This window comes from Phoca vitulina, unplaced genomic scaffold (assembly GCF_004348235.1).
Source record: "Phoca vitulina isolate PV1807 unplaced genomic scaffold, GSC_HSeal_1.0 scaffold58, whole genome shotgun sequence".
Classification (NCBI taxonomy): Eukaryota; Metazoa; Chordata; class Mammalia; order Carnivora; family Phocidae; genus Phoca; species Phoca vitulina.
This window is the reverse complement of record NW_022589761.1, coordinates 6,053,222-6,073,257: the sequence shown is the minus strand read 5'-3', so window position 1 is coordinate 6,073,257 and position 20,036 is coordinate 6,053,222. Positions and strand designations below refer to the sequence as shown.

Sequence of the window (20,036 nt, the reverse complement as noted above, 5' to 3'; positions counted from 1 at the left end):
GGCTGCCAGGCTGCCCCCGGCTCGGGACTGGTGTGGAGGAACGGGAGCTCCTACCAGCCCCCAGCTCCATACAAACCGGAAGACCACCTCTCCAAACATTGACAGACTTTATTATGGGGGGTTCCCACCTGGGAACCCACCCTCTTAAATAAAAAAGTGCATAGAAAAGAAGGGATTTAGAAACCTTTGTACAGTATCTACATCCTGGGCCCCCAGGGCAAGAAGGGGGCGATTGCTGGGTGGGCTGGAGGAGTGGAGGCAGGGCCTCTGCCACCTGCAGGCCCACATCCACCCTCAACAGGAGGGTGGGGGTGAGATGCTCTGGGAGGGACTCGGGAGCCCCCAGACTCGGGGCACGACGGCAGCGGGGGTGGGGGGAGCCGCCGCGGCCTCAGTTCAGGAAGCGACGGCAGCGCTTGGCGCCGCAGTTGCAGGGCAGCTTGTTGCTGGCATCCTCGATGGGGAACTTGTAGTCGTAGGTGAGCTCCTCGCCTCGCAGGATGCGGCGCAGGGCGAAGATGACGATGTGCTTCTGGCCCTCCACGTGGATGACTCGAGAGAAGCAGTTGGGCTCACACGAGTGGTTGATGAAGCGCGCAGCGTTGCCGTGCATCGTGGCGTCCACCACGTCAAAGTCATCCATACGGAACATGTAGCACCCGATACCCTACAGGGACCGCGACGGCCCGTCAGGTGCTCTGTTCCCACGGCCCAGCCCCCTCCCCCCCACCCCGCCGCTTCGCCCACCTCAGCCCCATGGCCCCGTGGAGCCCACCTTTCCATCGTAGAACTTCTCCCGCTTGTCAGTCAGCACGGAGCGAATGACGATGCCGGAATACTCAATGACCATCTCGCCAGCATCGATGTTTCGCTTACAGAACAGGCCCCGCCCGTGGATGGCAGATCTGCAGGGGAGGATGGGCCAGGGGGAGCTCAGGGGGCAGGGGGACAGAACCAAGGCAGCCCCGTACCAGGGCACCTGTCCATCCACCCAAGGGGCATCCTCCCCCCCCGACCCCACTAACCTGTAGACACCCACAGCCTCTTTGGATGTCTTCTTGAGGTGGCGAAAGCGCATGGCCATGGGCAGCTCCAGGCTGGTGGCACGTCTGGTGGGGTCAGCAGTGTCACAGGCTGGTACCCAGGAATGACCTCTCTTGCCCCGGTCACCCTCTTTAGGACCCTTCCAGAACACCCCCAACACCCTAGCCTGCTCTCCATACCTGGTTGACCTGAGCTGCACCTCATCCTCTTCCTCGTCACAGGTGGCTCCCTCAGGGAGCACCCGGTGCTGGGAGGCCAGGAAGTTGAACATGTCAAAGGTGCACTTCCTGCAACAGGAAGGGAGGAAAGAAGGAAGAAGGGAGGCTAACAGCCATTCCTTCAAAGAGACGCCACCTACCTACCCTCTGGCTTGGGCCTGCCGCCAGCAAAGAAGAAATACTGCTGCCCCCGAAGACAGAGTGAAAGGGGAATGGATGGGGCTCACTCTTGTGCCGTGAATCTAGGAGTGATTCCTGGAGTGGCCTGGCATCTTCTCCCAGGCCCCGGTTCCCAGTCTCTAAAGACCTAACTCCCCCGCCCGAGAACGCCCCCAGGGCCGCCCAGACGCCTCACCGGAGATAGACCTCAGCGCGGGCCGCCCCGTGCGGGTTTAGCGGCGGCTCCTCCTGGCCCTCCCCCTGCTGGTGGTAGCGGAACTTGTAGTGCTGGCAGCGCTGGGCCCCGGGCAGCTGCTCCGCCAGGAAGATGACAGCGTCGTGGTGGATGCCCAGGAGCCTCGCCCCGCTCATTCCTGGGGACAGAGGTGAGGACACACATGTCATATCAGAGGCCCCTCTTACCCTCTCCGAGTCCTCCCAGCTCCCCACGCGCCTGCGGCCCCTCCACTTGCCACTGAAGGAGAGATGCCGGAGCCGGGCATGCCCTCGGGCCTCCTGCACCTTCTCAATCAGAGTTCTCCAGGCCCCTGAGGAGAGAGCAGGGCCAGAGCGGTCAGGATGGGGCTCGACCGGACACCTTCCCTCCGTCACCACCACTCCCCACTCACCCTCCAGGCTCTCCGCCTCCACGCTGAACCCATCCTCACTGCTGATCTCAAAGCGCAGATGCGGGCCAGCCCGTTTGGGGGCCTGGTTCTCTTTGTCCTCTGGGGAGGGAGGCTCTTCCTCAGAGCTTGAAGCCTCACCTGGTCCCAAGCAGCAGGTCAGAGTAGGTGAGGATCACCCCAGATCCAGAGTCCCGGGTTCCCCACCTCCTCCCTTCCTCTCCCTGCACAAGCACAGATACTTGGTCTGAGGGCTCTCTTCCTGCTCTAATTGCCCCGTGAGCCCTACAGGATGGACATTATTTTTCTCTAAAGAGCCCGCGGTCCCTTTTCTGTGAGAGTTCTTGGAGAGATGAGCATGTCCACGGAGGCCTGGAGTGCCCCGGCTCCGCAGGACACATTTGGACACCCGCTCACTCAAACCCATCTTACCAAAAACGCTCATCTACCCCTCAATCTTCTCTCACAGAAAATTAAAAATACCAGAAGTATATTTTGCATTTTTTTATATGCAGCACAGCTCTGTAAATATTACAAACTTATTATATAGGCTCCTACCCACAGAGTCGAGTATATGTACATTATGAGCTACTTAAGGGATTTCTCAGGGTCTAAAGATTTTGAAGACGCAACAGACAGGACTTGCTGCTGTAGGAGATGGGGATGTGAGAGCCAGTGCAGGGTCAAGGACAACTCTGAGGTTTGGGGCCTGAACAACTGGAATGGTAAAACTGCCGATGATGAGATAGATGGTGAGGGAGAGGGAGGAACAAGTTTGGGGTGAAGGCAGAGAGCTCAGTTTGGGATATGCTGAGTCTGAAATTCCTCTTAGAAAACCTGCCCTTGCAACCTGCTGGTGGAGACGGGGAGCAGGCAGCAGGATCTAGGAGCCTGGCTACCAATCCACCGGCTGTCAGAATAAGAGATGGGATTTAGAGCCATGAAGTAGATGAGAACACCCCAGAGTAGGTACAGACAGAGAAGTCAAGGCCGGGGCCCTGGGACATGCCAAAGTGACAGGCTGGGGCAATGAGGAGACAGGACCGGGAGAGGGGGACGGGGCTGTTGGAAGCCATTGAAAGAAGTGCTACAAGGAGGTGGGGGGGCCCAGATGCAGCGGCTAGCTCAAGCACCGTGTGGACTGAGGGCTGACCGTCATGTCTGGAGGGGGAGGGTGGGGAGAACCTCAGTTCGAGTGGAGCGTGCTTTAGAGGTGAGGCAGGACCCATGTGGCCACACTTGCTCCCCACACCACTCCCCTGGGCCAACCTGACCGTGTGCCCTCCCAGCCCGAGGCAAGACTCCAAACCTGATTTGCTGTATGACCCAAATCATCTCCAGGCCTCTGTGCCTCTGGGTTCACCTCTGACAACTTCTTCCACCTCCTCTTTGCCCCTACCCCATCCTCACCTCCATTCTGTTCCCTGAACCCGACAGGCTGACTACAGGGGCCTCACCCGGGCGCTCTCATTGCCTTCTTTCTCACGGCGCTCGTTCTCAGCTGCAGTACACTTGCTAACGTACGTGTCTGTTTCCTCTACCAAAATGTGGCGTGGTCCCTAAGGGTGGGGACCTGTCCGTCATGGTCACTGCCATATCCTCACGCCACCTCTGACCCCCATACGCAGTCTTTCAGTTAAGCGGTCTCTTGTGTACCTCGCTCCGCTTCCACGCTCAGTAACTCAGCGCTACGTAATGAGACAATCCACACATCTGGGCAGGCCTGGGGCCAGGAGAAATTCCAAGCCTCAGGCTGCTCAGTTACCAGCTCGCTTGGCTGTAGCCTACCCCCTCTCCCATGGCCCTCTGTAACCAACAGAGCACTCACTGCCCTCCCAGCTTCACCAAGGCTGTCAGCCCAAACCACTCCACGTACCCCTATCCTGTGTCCTGATGGCTCTGCACGTGCACTGCCCTCCCCTTTCCTCCACCTCAGCGGTCTCCTATTCACATCCAACCACCACGCCTCCTCCCACCTCTGCTTCCATCCACAAGCCCCCTTCACCCTCCTCCATGGCTTTGCTACTCAGCCCTCATACAAACCTCTCTGGGCTACTGCCCACCCTCCCCTCTCAGACCCTTAGCCAAGCTTGCTGGCAAGATGCCTGGGTCTTGTTTTGGCTTCCTCATCAACCACTGTCTTCAATTCTAGACCCTGACACAACATCCTTCCCAGCCAGTACACCAACCCTAGACCCCACGTGCCTGGTGTCCTCTTATCTCCTTCCTACTCTTCCTGCCCGTCTGGATCCTAAATGAGCTCCATCCTCGCTGGCTGACCCCCAGGTGCTCTTGTCTGGCTGCACGGCTCTAAATCCCATCTCTAATTCTGACAGCCCCCACACTAGGGACCTAACCCTCCGACCCTGGCAGATCAGGCTCTGAAGCCAAGCCCCCAGCTCTTGGGCACTTTTGAAGGGCCTCTCATGTGGAGCTGAAACTTCATCTCTCTGCCTTTTTCTGCCACGGGCCAGGAGCTCCGAGGGCATCTCTCGAACTCTGAATACCTAGTCTCAGGCTCAGAGCCAGACTGGTACACAAGGTCTATCTTTTGAAGTGGACTGACTGCATCTGACCATCACCCAGCTGAGGCAAGCATAAGGAAGGAGGCAGGGAGAGTGAGAGGCTGGTCCCTACCTGAGTAGTGGTGCCACTGGGACTCAAGCAGCAAGTCAGGGGGACCATCGGGGGCCCGGGGAGGACCACCTTCTGGGAGTGGCAGCAGAGGGGACCGGTCCTGGAGGGGCCTGTGAGGAGAGACCTGTCAGAAAGAGGAAGGGATGGAGGTTCCAGAGCTTCCAGGGAAAGGGCACTGGCTACTCACCTCGGACTTTCCTCCCCAGTGGGTTCCCCAGGCTCATCCAAGTCGAGAACTCCACGCACTGTGGGCGTTTTCATCCTCACTCGGCTAAACCTGGGGGAGGAACCCCAAGAAGGCTGAGCTGCCTTCTCCTGCCCACCTCTCTCACCCTCCTCCACAGACTCAGCACATTCACTCACCCGCTGCCACTAAGCCCTGGACCCTGGGGAGCATCCTCCAAGGACTCTCTGTCTTCCTCCAGCCGGGGGGTCTTGTTTGGGGGAGGCGCTGGTGGGGAACGGCCAGAGAAGGTGGACACCCTCTTGACGCGGATGGCCTGATGGGGCGGGCTGGGGGGCCCACTGCTCAACACCAGTGTCAGTGGAGGAGGGGGTGGTGGGGCGGGGCGGACCACCCCTACCACTGGCAACACACCCAGCAGAGGTCCCGGGGGCAGAGTCCAGGAAGCAGGGGCTGTGGGGGGGAGGGGAGGGGGCAGAGGTGGCTGCTTCACTGGGGGTGAGACGGGCTCACCCTCCCCAGCCATCTTCACAAACACTTGCCCCAGCTTGTTGACAAGGATGATTTTGGATGTGGCGGGTTTGGGAGGCTCAGGGGCAGGGCCCAGGCTCAATACCCGGACCCCCGGGGCCCCAGGGAGCCAGGCAAACGTCCGTGTGGGGTCAGCTGGGCTAGGGGGCAGGCCCTGGGGAGGCTGGCTGCCATTAGCCAGGGGAGGTGCTGGGGGGAGTGGCTCCTCTCTGGGCCCAGCACCTCCCTCCCCAGGCCCCCCTAGGTTCTTCAACACAAAATCCACAATTTCTGACGGCAAGTCCTCAGGAGGTCGGGTTCTGTCCCCTGCAGCCCCGATGACCCCAGCCCGGCCCACTCCTGGCCCTGAAGGAGGAGTCCCCTGGCCCCGAGGCTGCTGGACGGCCTCTGCCTCACTGTCCGTGCCGTCATCCACTCCATCCAGCTGTTCGATGCGGGGGGCTCCAGGAAGGGCACCAGGGGCCAGGGCAGGGCCAGACACCACAGTCACAGGGAAGTGGACATAGCGGGGGGTAGGGCTGGCCTCTTCCTCTGAGCTGTCCCCTGGGCCCCCGTGGCCGCTCCCCACTGCCCCCGCAGCCACAATCTCTTCCTGGAAGGGCTCAGTCCCCAGCAGGCTGGCCGCAAAGTCCAGGTCAGCAGCACTCAGTCCTGACACCACCTCCATGTCCTCAAAGTCTGGGCCCAGGTCTTCAGGGGGTGGTGGAGGAGATGGGGCTGGGCCAGGGGGAGCCAGCTCCCCTGAGGTAGGCGTGAGGGCTCTAATGACTGAGGTAGGAGGGGGCACCCTGAGCTGTGGGGAGGTTCTGAGAGGGGGAGAGGCCCGCCGTGATGCCGGCAGCCTTGGGGCCAGGGGGCTGGGACGACGGGAACGTCTGGGGGGAGCTGGGAAGTCCAGGTCTCCCACCGTGGGGATGTGGTGGGTCAGAGAAGATGGACTTCCTGTGGGGGGAAGGGTCAGTGTCAGCCATGAGCTCCTGCCTCACCCACCCACCCCTCTCCCCGACATTCCCAGGTACTCACCAGGGGAGGGCAAGGGTCCAAAGGAGACACCCCCCAAGGGCCTCCGGGATGGTGAGTAGTTGGGCACTTTGATTCGAGCCCCCGAGAAGGAGCGGGGAGCCGGAGGAGGGGCACTGCTTGGATCTGGCCGAAGTGGAGGGTCCAGGTTCTGAACAGGTGAGTGGTGCTCAGGAGCTCCAGGGATAAGGGCATCTGCATCTGGAGGGGGGTCCACATGATCTGGGGGCTCTGAGGAGGCAGGAGAATGGCATCAGGAATGGCAGGGACGGTCAAAGCCTCTCCTTACACACCCTCCCTTCTTTTGAGCCAACCAAGCCTTCCCCACCCCTGCCCAATGGTCCGGTCACAATGTGCACTGGTTCCCAGTCATCACCCAGGTCCCACATCCCTCTGTGGCTTCTTTAAAGCTTCCACATACAACTGGATCAGGGGCCCTTTGTAACCCCTCCTCATGCATCTCTGCCACCTCCCTTGTTGCCGGCTGCCTACTGCTCTGACTCAGGCCCCGCATGCCACGAGGGGCACTGCCCTCCCTCCAGCAGGGCCAGTCCTACCGCTTCCTCACCTGTGCCGCGCATCCCTGCCACATCAAACACATCTGCCGCATCCTGGCGCTTGGGGCTCCCCATTAACTGGCTCCACCCAATCTGCGAGAACAAATCTCTGCCGCCTCCTCCCAACACTCCCCTGCTACCAGCCAGGATAGCTGCACCCTTCTCCTCCCCTCTCTACTTCATGTCACGCTCCAACCTGGCACAAACCCCTTCCCTGCAAACACATTCCGAAAATCTTCCTCCTCCTTTTCAGCCCACAAGCTCTCCTTTTACCAGTCTCCAAGCCCAATCTTTGCTGTGTGCCATCCGGCTCTCAGCGACATCCCTCAGCATCGGCACGGCTATGAGGGGACTGATTTGGCTCGCACCCCGATGCCAGCACTGTGTTACCGTGCAGAGCAAGTGCCCTTTCGGAGCTGCAGTATAGCAGAGCACCTGCCTTCCTTGGAGGGCTGCTGGGAGCATCGCGGGAGCGCACGTCCCAAGTCAGGTGACTGTAAACACTCTGTTTGTCTAGAAGCTGCTCCCCACCCCCCAAGCAGGTAGCTCTCCCGTCACTTCCTGTGAAACGCTGAGCACAGTGCCTGGCACGTAATGCAAAGCTGTTAAGCGATCAGTTATTGCCATTATAACAAAGGGAAGAATGGCAAACATCTTGGGGTTTCTTTAGGGAAGAAGGGAATGGGGTTGGTGGGTAACCATCTGGGGAGGGCAGCATTCAGGGAAGGAAATGAGGGAGTTCCAAGGCACATACCTGAGGAAGGGACGGGGCTGTGCACAATGGTCTGATTCTCCTCTGCTGCCTCCAGGTGAACTGGCTCTTCCCTCGGACCCCATGGCCGATACTCCAGAATACGACACCGATACCAGCAGCGCCGCCGAGCATCCACTGTGCTCCAGTACAGACGGGAGCACCTGTCAGGTGGGCGTGTGGGTAAGAGGGTCAGGACAACTTGGGAAATGGGATCCTGTCCTGGAGTCCTTCCACCCCACCCAGGCCCCCTGGGCTGCTCACTGGTAGCCAATGGGGAAGAGCCGTCCCTCGCAGTCCGAGAGATCAGACAGGGTACCCAAGGAGTCAATTCGGATGGAGCCTATGATGCAAAGAGATCAGGAGGGTGGGCCAGACAGGGTCAGGAAGACCAGGGTAGAGAGCAAGAGGCTTACCAATGAGCACATTGATGGCATCAGGTTCGAGCCCCGTCAAGAACTTTCGCTTAAAGTTGATGCCCTCAAAGTCCACATAGACTCGGCGGAGAACATCAAACCCATCGGGGGTCACAATCTCCTGGAAGGCAAATGGGGTTGCTAGATTGGTGAGGGGCAAGGGGGATGTGAGGGAAGGCTCTGAGGCAGGGACTGGACAGCTGGGGGCTTGGCTCAAGGACTCAGGAAAAAAGACACCAAGAGGCAGCTGGGGACAGGGCTGAGGGGCTGCAGGGGTCTACAAGTGTAAAGGGAAGAGAAAGCAGCGGGGAGCTGTCTCCCTCGTGGTTCTGGCTCACCTTGCCATCCAGCAGGTCTGTGTGTTTCTGGCAGAAAACTTTCTTGTCATCCTGGAAGATGCAATAGCTGGCCCGGGCACACATGAAGTGGAAGTTGCTGAGGCAGGAGGAAAGGCAGCAGCCCACTGTGGCTCCAGGCTTCAGGCAGAGTTCACAGCGCTGTGGGTGGAAGGGGCTGCTGAGGGGAGAAGCCAGTGACCGAGACCAGGGTCTGATGCTCAGCATCACTGTCCTTGAGACTCTGATTGGGCCCGTCTAGCCCAGCGCCTCACAAAGCAAAGGCACTCATCAAACATACCCTCTTCCCTAGCTGCATCCAGGGCCAGGTGCACATCAAAACTACTTCAGATTTTCTGAAGCAACAGGGAAAAAAATAACAACATCTAACACCAAACAATATTCACCATCTTTCTCACACCATTTAAAAAAATATATTTAAGTAATCACTACATTCTACACGTGAGGCTTGAACTCATGACCCCAATATCAAGAGTCGCATGCTCTTCCTCTCTCATGCTATTTTAATGTAAAACCTGTATCATTTTATTTAATCTTCACATTAGCACCCCCCCCCAGTACATATCACCCCAGGTCTCACTTCCTAAACCTGAGACATTATACAGTACCACGTCCCACACTGGTGAGCAGGGGGTTCTAACCCAGACCACACCTCACCTCACGGGGAGCCAGCAGGAGCTAAATGTCACACAGTATAGAAAGCCTCCAGCACAGGTTCAATCAATAGAAGATCTTCTAACTTTTAATCTCCCAGGCTTCAGGCCCAAATATGGGGGGAGGGGGAGTCCTCCCTGAAGCACCAGAGTCCTGGGACAACCAAAAACGGTCCCTAGGACCAGCAGTGAAAGGATATGGTGGGGTAGAAATTGTGAAACAAGAGCGGTTTCCCCTGCAGAGGGGTGGGGGGGGCTACCCGAGACCCTGGGGCTGCCCACCTCTCTAGGCCCGGGCTCTCACCATCTGCCTCCCTCGAGCCACAGCAGCATGCACGTTTTTGAGGGAGCCATCATTTTCCTCAAACACTTCAGCTGACCAAATGGCACAGTTGACGTGTGTCCACTCATTCTGCCCAATGTATAGGAGCCGTCCTGCCTCCTGGGGGCAGAGGAGAAATGGTGTGAGGGAAGGCCCCAGGGACTAGGCCCCACAACCTGGGGCTTCACATGGTAGCCCTCACCTTAGAATCCGCATCCCCATATTTGAGGCAGAGCGCACACTGACGAGGGTCCTCCAGGTGTGAGAAAGCAGCTGGATCCTTGCCCTGAAAAGCTGGAAGAGGTGTGGGAAGGCAAGTCCCAAAATCAGGACCTAGAGCTTGCCCCACCAACTCAGGGCCCTGGCTTCCAGTCCCCACTGCCCAGTACCTGCTGAGGGGTCCCCTGGAGGCTGCCCTGATTCTGGGGTCTCTGGTTCCTGCTGTCTCCACTGAGCGTAGACATGGTCCAAGGATGGGGGCAACACGGCATTGGGAAGAACTCCGCTGTGGACAGGCAGGGTCAGCATCTGACACGTCTAACAAGGGTGGCCACCCACAATCTTAGCCTTAACATGCCATGACACACTTGGTCCTCTCTCCATGTGGCATTTCTCCCAGTCTCCCAAATAAGCCAGGGCCCCTCATGCCACCTATGACACATGAAATGCTGTTCCTCATGCCTGGAATACTCTTTTTCCACATCTCGGCTCGGATGTCATCTCTTCCAAGAAGCCTTAGCCCTAAGCACCTTCTCTGGGCTCCTACAGCTCCCTCGACGTTCCCATAACCACCCTGACCATCTGGATCATCAGGCACTAATGTGCCTGCTCAACCCCCAAACATGGCTTACTCACTGCTGTTCCCCAACACTATCCTGCACAAAGTAGAAACAAAGTGAGCTAACTGTACAATCTGAGTCTTTGCTGGCCTAGAACCCCTGAGGATGTCATCCTGGTTCCACCACCCTCCAGACCTTAACTCTGTTTCTTGTCTATTCTCAGCCCAGGACCCAGACCCTGGATTCCCAGGTGCCCTTGCTTTTGCCCTTATTCCCTGGTTCCCCTCCTGTTACCCAGCCTCGCTCACTTTGGCAGCCGGGTACTCCGTCGCCAGTACTTGGGGTCGTGGGCGTCGAACCAGCCGAACGCAGACTCTAGCAGCTGGGGAGTGGGTTAACAGAATGAGAAGAACTGGCTTCCCCAGGAAAGTTGGTAGGGGCAGCGTCTGAAGGACCCACACTCTCCTCCCCACTACCACTCAAGCCACTCTCTAGACATCCCCCAAAGTTCCCACCTTCAGTAGGAGCCCCTTCATCTGGCCTCCAGCCCGGCGCTCTGGGGTCTCTCCTTCTTCTGAGTGCTTCATCAGGATGCCCACCATGTCCTCCATAAAGCTGTGCTGTAAGGGGGCTTGTCAGGATCAGAGCCCCCACCCCACCCACAACACCCTCCTCCTGGAGCCCACCTATTCCTCTCAGTGCCCCACTCACCACAGACTTGTAGTGGCCTTCCTCGAAGCGCCGACTCACGGCTTGCAGATCGCAAGGACCTGGGTGCAGCTGCTTTCCAGCCTGCCCACACTGTAGAGAGAGAAAGTCAGCAGGGCTGGTGCTGGGCCTGGCCCCACCCCATCCTACCTCCCGAGCACCGCCCCCCCCCCAGACCTGAGTGCACAGCAGCAGTGGGCCCGCCACCTTGGAGCTCAGCAGGCCCTGGAGCACCTGGCGCAGGCCCCCCTGCAGGGCCCCACTCAGGGCCTCTCGCCAGCGGGGGTGCGTGGCCCCTGCACATGGTCCGCAGGTGTACAGCACTGAGTCTGGCAGCCCAGAAAGGATCTCATAGTCTTCATCTAAAACAGCCAGGGTGGGACAGGACAGAATGGTTCGGGAGAACGTGAGGGCTCTCAGCAGCCCAGAGGAGTTGCCAAGGACATACATTTATAACACCTGTCCCAAGAGGGCCTGTGCTGGGGGTAGGACAGGCACCCCCCCCCACCACCCCAGGGCAGAGGTGGCAGCCCGGGCGCGCTCTGCCTGCTCACCTGAGAGCCCCTCGCACTTGGCGTGCACCCAGTGGTCACACTGCGCGCACTGCATCATCTTGCTCTCGTAGTCGTTGTCTTCGTAGCAGCGCGTGCAGATGGGACAGAAGTTTCCTGCAGAAAAGGGAGGAAATGGGGAAGTCAGGGGCTGGGGCCACGACCTGCCCCTTGGCTGCTATGAGGGCTGCCTCTGCTATGCCCCATCTTGGGTCCCTACCACCCTCAAAATGCTGGCTGAGAATATGGCCTCTTCTAGCCCTACAGCGCCAGCACCTCACAAAGAACCTTGCGAACTTGCCACCTGAACAAATGGGGAAAGCCCAGGTTTTCAAAGTGATCAGTGGAGACTCAAGGTTCCAAGAGGCAGGTAAGGGACCACTACCTCGATGGGGTCCAGGCCGACTCCCACTGCCCTGAGAGGAACCGTGTCCCTCTACTTGAGGTACTAGACAGGCTTTTGTGGGAGACTACCCTGACAGAAGGAAAGGTTCTGGGGCTACAAGAGGATACAAAGCCACTAGAAAACCGTATCTGTCTTGCCTGTCTAGGAGCCTGGCCCACTGCCCGGTGTCCCTCAGGGCCCAGGTTCCCTGACAGGTCCCCACCTTTCTCATAGAGCTGGGTGCACCTGGGGCAGAGGCTGTAATCTCCGGACCACTCGACGTCCCAGTTCTTGCCTGGAGTCGCCCCACAGCTCTTACAGCGCACGCAGGCTGAGCAGATCTGCGGGGAGGGCCGGGTGAAGTTAGGGGGAGCAGGCTGGAGCAGTGTGGGGGGTACAGTGGGAGGAGATGGGCAAAGAGGAGTGGATGGTAAGCAAGAGACAAATGAGGAAGGACAGGTAAGAGAAGAAAAGGTGTACAAGAGAAGTGAGGAGGAGGGAGGAACAAGACCAAAGTAGGAGAGACCGACAGAAGGAGATAAGGAGGAAAGGAGGTCAGGCAGGGGCAGGGGATTCTGAGCCCAGGACCATGGAATGCATGAGCCCTTCTGCATTTTGCAACCATTCTGTACAAATTCTGCACATAAGTCTTGTCTATGTGAAATTTTGTAAGTGAAAATGCTATTTATCAGATAAACTCTCACAAGGACCTCCAACCTTCCAGTCTGGGGGTGGTAGCGGCTTTAATTAGAACTCCAATGCAAGGGGTGTGGGCCTCATCTCTCACCCAGTGGCGCCGTTTGCGTGTGGCCCGGGTTGGGTAGCTGGGCCCCAGGCAGGCTGGGTGATAAGCATGGCGGCAGCGCTCACACTCCAGGAGGTGCTGTTGGAAGTTGGGAGAAAAACAGCAATGGCAAAACCTATTGGCACAAGTATACCCCTCTCCTCCATGCCTCCAACCACTCTCATGGCTCTTGTGCCCAAACCTTGGATCCCCGGCCTTTGCGCCCACAGACATGGCAAAACTTGCAGCGGCGGCAGCACCAGGTGTCATGATGTTGGGGCAGGGGCCGCTCGGCCTCCTCCAGACAGAATGGATGGAAAGGGTCACAGCAGACTTGGCAGAACACCAGCTGGGGGTGGGGAGAGTGAACAATGGGCACAGTGTGAGGCCAAGAGGCCAAGGGATGAGACCCTGCTGAGAGGGCCCAAGCAATCAGGCAGTAAGGGCCAATGGAGACCTGGGGGGCTGTGGAAAAAGGCGGGGATCCAACCTCATGCAGGCCTTTGCTGGCACACAGCAAGCACACCATCGGCGGCCCCCCTGGCACGGAGGTGAGCACGCTGAGGCCACCCATCAGCCACACGTTCTCCAGGTCACAATCCTCCTGAGGAAAGAGAGGACACGGGATCAGAGAGCAGCCAAAGCCATCTTTAAAGCCCAGTTTCTCAGCTACAACCCCCAGGTTTCTTTCAAACACCATCCTCGAGACCCTCTCCCTCCATGCCATACCTTAAAATCCACACGGACCCGGTGCACTCCATCAGGAGACTTCTGTTTTCCAGTCCAGCCATTGGGAAAAGAAGCAAAGGGGCCAGGGGCCAAAGCATCCTAGGGAGGATGGTGGTGGTCAGAAGGCTGCCAGCCTCACCCTCTGCAGACTTCTCTCCACACTGTCCTCTTCCCCAGTCTGCCCAACCCTGTCTTTCGCCCAGATCCTACTTTGCTTTCCAGAAAGACAGACCTGCCTTACCCCTCAGGGCCTGTCTTCTGGTGTGGACACAACACGGCACTCAGGTGAGCCCGTTACCCTGACTTGCTAGGAAGCTCCTGAAGGGCGGGAGCCATGCCTTCCACAGGGCTCAGGGTTCTTGGTGTGGGGCCGTGCTGACCTTGTCCAGGCGCCTTCGGGCCTTGAGCTGCAACACAGGCTGCAGGGTAGGTTTGCGGGGCCGGCTCTGCTCCTCGGGTTCTGGCACTGGCAGCTCTAGGCAGCACACGTAAGTGGTGAGGGTCCCACTCCTTCCCTGCCCCATTCCCTTTCCTCCACACCCCGTTACCTGGATCCCCATGGCCGCCTTTAACTAACCAATAGGATGACTTTTAGACCTGGCTCGAATGCACCCATTTTCCCCGTCCACCCCAAACTACCTCCTTCTCTGCACTCAGCTACTTTCTCTATCACACAAATACGCCCCCTGGTCTAGAAACCCCAGCTCCCTTCTACACAAGACACGGGACTGAAAGGGGAAACAACAATCAATTCGCACCATTCTCTCGGGGGGTCCGACGCCGGGGAGCAGGGGGACCCCCGGGCTCTGAGTCATCCGAGTCCTCGAAGATATCATAGGAGGGTCGCTGTTTGACGCAGCGCCGGGCTGACTTGCGCTGCAGTAGGAGGGAGTCCTGCTCCTCGGGCCCTGGGGGGGCCACCACCTCCTCCCGGGGCCCCCCAGCTCCCGCCCCCCGGCGTGGGCCTGGAGGACCAGGGGAGGCCTCAGGAGATTCATCGGAATCCCAGGGCAACAGCGTCTTCACTATCGTCCGGCCTGTGGGAACAGGGGACTTAGTAGGATCTGAGCTCAGCCAGGGACATGGGACATTGGAATGCAGAAAAGCCAAAAAGAAGTGGGGCAGAAGAGAACGAATACAGGAGACACAAAAGCACAGGATGGAAAGATGACAAAGGTAATAGGCTGCAAAGATAAGGGAAGGAGAGCAAAGAAAACACTGTTTCTTCCACACCATGGATCTAAACAAGGTTGTGTAAAGAAATACTCCTCAAACCTCGTTACCTTTTTTAGCCAGCCGTTCCATCTTCCGAGCCTCTATCTTGTCGCACTTCCGGTATCTGGGGAGGGGAGCAGCACGTCACCAGGGTAGGGGACTGGTGGTCTGGGGGAAGAGAGGAAGCTCTCCACAAGGATGCCAATCCCACTGCTCTGGCGGGGCAGGAGGCCTGGGTGACTTGACAACCATGGGTGGGAACAGAGGCTGCGCCCTGGCTACTCACACACAGCACTGCTTCTTGGTGTTGGGGCCCCCAAATTTGGGCTTGTCCAGGCAGTTGACACAGGACCCACAGTCCTGCACACGCAGGCAGCCCCGACAGTGTCCACACCGTGCCATCCGCATCTTCTTGCCATGATGGGAGGGCAGCGAGCGCCGAGGTGTATGGGCCAGGGTCCCTCCAGACCCTGCAGGCTCTGAGTCTCCCCCAGGCCCTGCTGACTCCACCTTTCCCCGCCGAGACCGTGATGGGACACTCTCAGTCTCAGATGCCGATGATGTATCTAGTGCAATGGAGAGGAAGGGATGGAGCCACAAGGCCATTAGGCCTTTTACCTCAGTTCCTTGTTCTCCCCTAGATCTCATTCAATTGGCCTTCTGGCCCCCACTTTCCCACGGTGTTCAGGCCCCAAGTGCCCCCAAATCTGCTCTAAGACCTAGCACCCCAACCCACCTGCCACCTGCCCCAAGCATCCAACTCAGCTCCCACTCTCCTAGGCTCTTGGTGCATGTGCTCGCCCCCGAACTTGACACAGCTGTCAAAATCTTCCCACAACACACCCGCCCCTACCCTCCGTGGCGAGGTCCTGCCGATCCCGGAGAGGGAGAGCACTGAGGCGGGGGACGTCTTCGGGCACCATGGCCCGGGCCTGACCTAGGGCCACAGCAGCATGACGACAGACATGTTTGATACGGGGGCCTTGCACAGGGGACTCGGGGCCCTAGGGGAGGAGAAACCAGGAATACATGTGGGAAGTTGCCCCTTGCGTTCCTGCAACCAGCCTTCTTCAGAGGGCCCCGCTCCCACTCCATACCGACGGTCTCTCTCTCTTAGTTTCCATCGATTCATCTTCAGACCTGACAGAACCTCTATCTGAGATCTGCTTGGCAGTCCCCACGACTTCCTCCATCTGCCCTCCAGGGCTTGGCTGGTGGGGGAATAAACAGGGTCAGAGGCTGGAAAGTGAGGAAAGATAGGGCCAGGGGGACTAGCATGGCGGAGGGCCAGGGCCAGGGAAGGAACATAGGCAGCTGAGAAATGGAAGGACTGGCTCTGAGCATTCCCTGAAATACTGGAGGGGGTCTGAGGAGGCAGGGGGCGAATGAAAATTGAGAACGGAGAGAACTGGAGCTGGATGGCTGGGTGCAGAAACCTAGCCCAGGCGCCATGCTCACCGGCATCAAAGACGCCACCTTCTGCTGCTGCTGCTGCTGATCGATCTTGAACAGCTGCACCTTGGCTCTCTTGAGGAGGCTGAACATTTTCTCCTCCACACCAGACAGCGGTAGGGAGCCCGAGGCTGCGGTACGGGCCTTGTCCAGGGGTGACGGCGGCTGCAGGTGCAAGTGCGGCTGCAGCTGCGGCGGCTGCGCTAACGCCTGGAGCAGCAGCTGGGCTGGCAAGGCCTGCAGGGGCTGCTGCAGCTGAGCCTGACACTGCTGCCCGTTGCTCAGAGCTGGAGCCCCAGGAACGAGCACCTCGGCCTTAACAGGAGTGGCGACCACGGGGGCAAATCGAGGCAGGCTGAGGTGGTTGGTGCGGCCCACTGCCCGTGGCTCAGGCTCAGCTGGAGAGTCATCAGCAGGAGGAGGCTCTGGCTCAGGGGCTTCAGGGGCCCCAAGAGGAGTAGTAAGCACCGATTCGTAGATCTTCAGGTGGGCTTCGCTTGGGGTAAACTGGGGTGCCCGAAGGAGCAGGGGCCTCCGGGATGGAGTGACAGGGGCAGGAGGTGGGGGCGGGGCCGGTGGGGGGGCAGGAGGAGGAGGGGGCAGTTCCCGGGTCAGCGAGGTCCAGCGAAATGTGGGTTCCCTTAGAATGGACCGTCTCTTCTCAGGGAGTGGGACCGGGGTAGACGGGGGAGTTGGGGCACGCGGTGGAGAGGGAGCTGGTGCTGGTTCTGGGGGGGCGAGTGGGGAGGTGGCAACAGGAGGCCGAAGAGTAGGTGAGACTTCTACCTTTAAGGGTTTGGGGGGGTCTTCATCCATAAATCGCCGGGGTGTCTTGATGACTCGGGAGGAGCGGGCACTCACCACAGGCATAATAAACTGCCGGATATTCTTCAGGAAGGTGGTACTTTTGGGGGCCACAGTGGGGCTGTCTTCCAGAGAGCCTCCTGTGATGGTGCTGGGGGTTGGAGTGGGAGGAGAGGTACCCTCCGGCACTGCCCGAGCAGCTTCTCGCTCTGCCCGCTGGCTGGGAGTCAGAGGAGGCCGGCCCCTCTTTCTGGAGCATGTAGCTGGGACCACTGGAGGAGGGGATTCTTCCTGCTCCTCTGGGGCAGGAGGCGGTGGAGGTGATGGTGGGGGCAGAGGGGACACTGGGGGTGGTGGAGGGCAAAGTGGGGATGAAGGAGAAGTGGAGGGGGGTGGGAGGGGTGGAGGAGGTGGAGATGGTGGAGGAGGTGGAGGGGGTGGAGGGGCTGCAGGGGCTGGCGGAGTCGAGGGTGGGGATGGCAGCTTTGCCTCTTCCTTTTCCTCTGCTAGCGTCATCCCTTCTTCAGGTCCAGCTCTCTCTACCTTCTCTTCTCGCTCTTCCTTGTCCTTCTCTTTTTCTGTCTTCTTCTCTCCCTCCTCCTCCAGCTTTTGCTCCTTTCTCCAGCAGGGGCCCTCTCCCTGTCCAGATCCAACTCTTCCTTGGGGGGCACCCTGCCAGCTTTCCTCATGTTGATCTTGACCCTGACCTGATTCAAGTCCCAAGGACAACTGTCCCATCTTCACTTTTTTGGCCTTTGAAACAAACTTGATCACAAGAGGGAGCCCGCCTCGGCCTCGGCCTCTACCTCCACGGCCTCCTCGCCCGGACTGTCCTCCACGCTTGGGGGTCCCAGGTCCTGGGCCAGGCCCCTCCTTGCACTTCCAGCTGCCAGTTCGATGTTTTATGGGAACCACAGGAGGTGGGGGCTCAGGTTTGGGGATTGTCACAGCTGCTTCTGCCACCACTACTGCTTGTTGCTTCTTCCTGCAGGGGCCTGCTGGCCGTCCTGGGGGCCGTCCCCGAGACCGACGTGGAGTGGAGGGCTCACATGCCCGGCTCCGTGGGGCTGGGGGTGCCTGGGCCCGCCGGAGAAGCTCAGTCAGTGCCTGCACCATCCGTTCTGTGCCCTCCTCACCCCGTTTCCGGGCAGGAGTCTTTGGGGGGGTAGGAGCGACATCTGCTAGGCGAGGAGGCGGAATGGGGGTCATCTTATGCTTGCGGCCCCGACCTCGGGGGGCTCGACCTAAAAGGAGAATAGGTGTGGGGAGATGGGTCAAGCTAGCCCTGCAGACTGAAGAAGGCACTCCAGGAGGGCGAGTCTGTTTCCCCCACAGCCCAGGCTAGCTTGAGCTTTGAACACAGAACACGCTATGTAACTGATGGAGACTCTACTTAAACAGGGAAGAGCTGACATGAAGAGCAAGAATAACATTCCTGTAAAGCTATAGAGGTAGAGTTTCCCCGTCACTCACCTCGCTGGGATCGGAGCGCAGAGCGCAGGGAACTGGGGGCCACATCTTCATCTGAATGAAAACCCTGAAACTCCTGATTTAGGGGACCAGGGGTGGAGGGGAGAAACAGCAGTCAGTGCCAAAGCCCTTGTTCCACCTGAGACTCAGGTATGGAGGTATATCCCCCCAGTTTCCCCCTTAACATACCCCTACCTATTTTAGAGAAAAACTTACGACTGGAAGCTAAGAAGAGTAGAAAAGAGTCTCTCCCTCTCATCCTAGGGATGGAGGCACAGGGTATTTTGAACCCCCATCCCCTGTACCGGACTACACCAGCATAGCCATCAGTGGTTCGCTGGCCCAGAAGGGAACAGAACTGGATCTTCTCAGGCCAGGCAGTAGACACTACCCTCAGACTCCCTCATCCTCCAATTCAGAAAAAGGTGGGACTACTGTTCACACACTCTCAGGATGCAGTTTCCTCCTGAATGAAGATGGGAATAGGGGCACTCAAGTCCGGGGTGTGTGTGTGTGTGTGTGTGTTTCAAATGGTTTAGCGTAATAAGCTCTACTCTGAGCCCTCAGGTGACTACAAACTGTCCTAAATAATACAACCCACACCCTCCTGACTTTTCTGAGAGGCTGGGGATAAATCCTGAGCTGAACTCGGACCTGCTAGAGTTCCCAGTCTCAGCCTTTATTCCATTTTCTTCAACCTGTGCTCCCAAGAGGAAGCCCTCCATCATGCTACCATCTCTCCACTTTAAGTAAGAGGAATCGGGGTACTGGTGAAACCAGTGATGTGTCAGAAATTATGAGGCCAGGTGGAGCAGCCTACAGATAAGTGCCCAGAGAGCCCTAGCCTGGGTCCACTAAAGCCACGCTGCTGCTGTCAACCACCACTGGTTGGGCATGCAGTACCCATAACCTTCTCGCTCAAACCTCTACTGCAACAGCTTTGCCAACTACCAAAATCATCAGCCTGGGACACTTCTGCAGGACGTGCCTCAGGCCCAAGTACCCAGATGCAGCCCGGGCTTCTCTATATACTTTCAGAGACCTTTTTCACGGACAGCTCCGTGCAGCCTATCTCCCCCCAGGCCTATTTCCAGGGCCCCTTCCCTCCGCAGGGGCCCTGAGAACCTCGCTTCTCCACTCCACCCCTCAGGGCCACCCAGACCCTTGGAAGCCCCCGGCCTCCGCCCCGCCCGGCGTTGGGGACGCCTCCGACTGCCTCACCTCATCGTCGGATTCCTCGTCACTGCTCTCCTCCTCGGGCACGCAGCCTCGGCTCAGGCCCCAGCCCCGGCCCCGGCCCCTGCCCCGACCCCGCTGAATGCGCGGGCCGGCCCACAGGCGGCGGAGCCGGCGCAGGCCCCGGCGGAGCCCCAGCAAACGGAGCAGGGCCGTGTCCTCCCCGGGCTCGGCTCCGCCCGGCCCCGCCGCGCTGCCGCCGCGCCGCAGAGCTACCCGCACTCTCTCGGCCCCGCTGCCCCGTCCGCCGCGGCCCCCGCCCCCGCCGGAGCCCCGCGGCCGGCCTGGGAAGCGGCCCCGCGCGGAGCCAGGCCCGGGGCAACTGCCGCCGCCCGCCGCCGCCGCCATCTTGGCACCGTGAGAGGGGCCGGGGAGGCGGGGGGAGGGGCGGCCCGTGCGCAGGGCCGGGGGGGGAGGGGAGGGAGAGGTGGGGCGGGGCGGCTGCGGCT

General features: G+C 59.2%; 1 protein-coding gene across 1 annotated transcript; it reads right to left on the bottom strand.

Moving 5' to 3' along the window:
• Window positions 1–93: 93 nt before the first annotated feature.
• Window positions 94–19,935, bottom strand: KMT2B (lysine methyltransferase 2B). Its single transcript, XM_032390170.1, has 37 exons — window positions 19,573–19,935; window positions 18,355–18,427; window positions 16,084–18,125; window positions 15,723–15,836; window positions 15,479–15,629; window positions 14,912–15,191; window positions 14,694–14,749; window positions 14,169–14,447; window positions 13,791–13,885; window positions 13,411–13,509; window positions 13,172–13,285; window positions 12,884–13,030; window positions 12,685–12,780; window positions 12,121–12,238; window positions 11,516–11,629; window positions 11,139–11,323; window positions 10,965–11,054; window positions 10,769–10,873; window positions 10,562–10,635; window positions 9,864–9,979; window positions 9,677–9,768; window positions 9,457–9,594; window positions 8,482–8,640; window positions 8,144–8,264; window positions 7,992–8,070; window positions 7,731–7,891; window positions 6,423–6,650; window positions 5,048–6,341; window positions 4,872–4,961; window positions 4,685–4,794; window positions 2,051–2,188; window positions 1,895–1,969; window positions 1,618–1,795; window positions 1,224–1,331; window positions 1,026–1,109; window positions 776–905; window positions 94–667 (listed from the first exon to the last, which is right to left on the bottom strand). Exons 1-37 carry the CDS (start codon window positions 19,933–19,935, stop codon window positions 392–394), a joined length of 8,172 nt encoding a protein of 2,723 aa, XP_032246061.1. The 3' UTR covers window positions 94–391.
• Window positions 19,936–20,036: the final 101 nt, after the last annotated feature.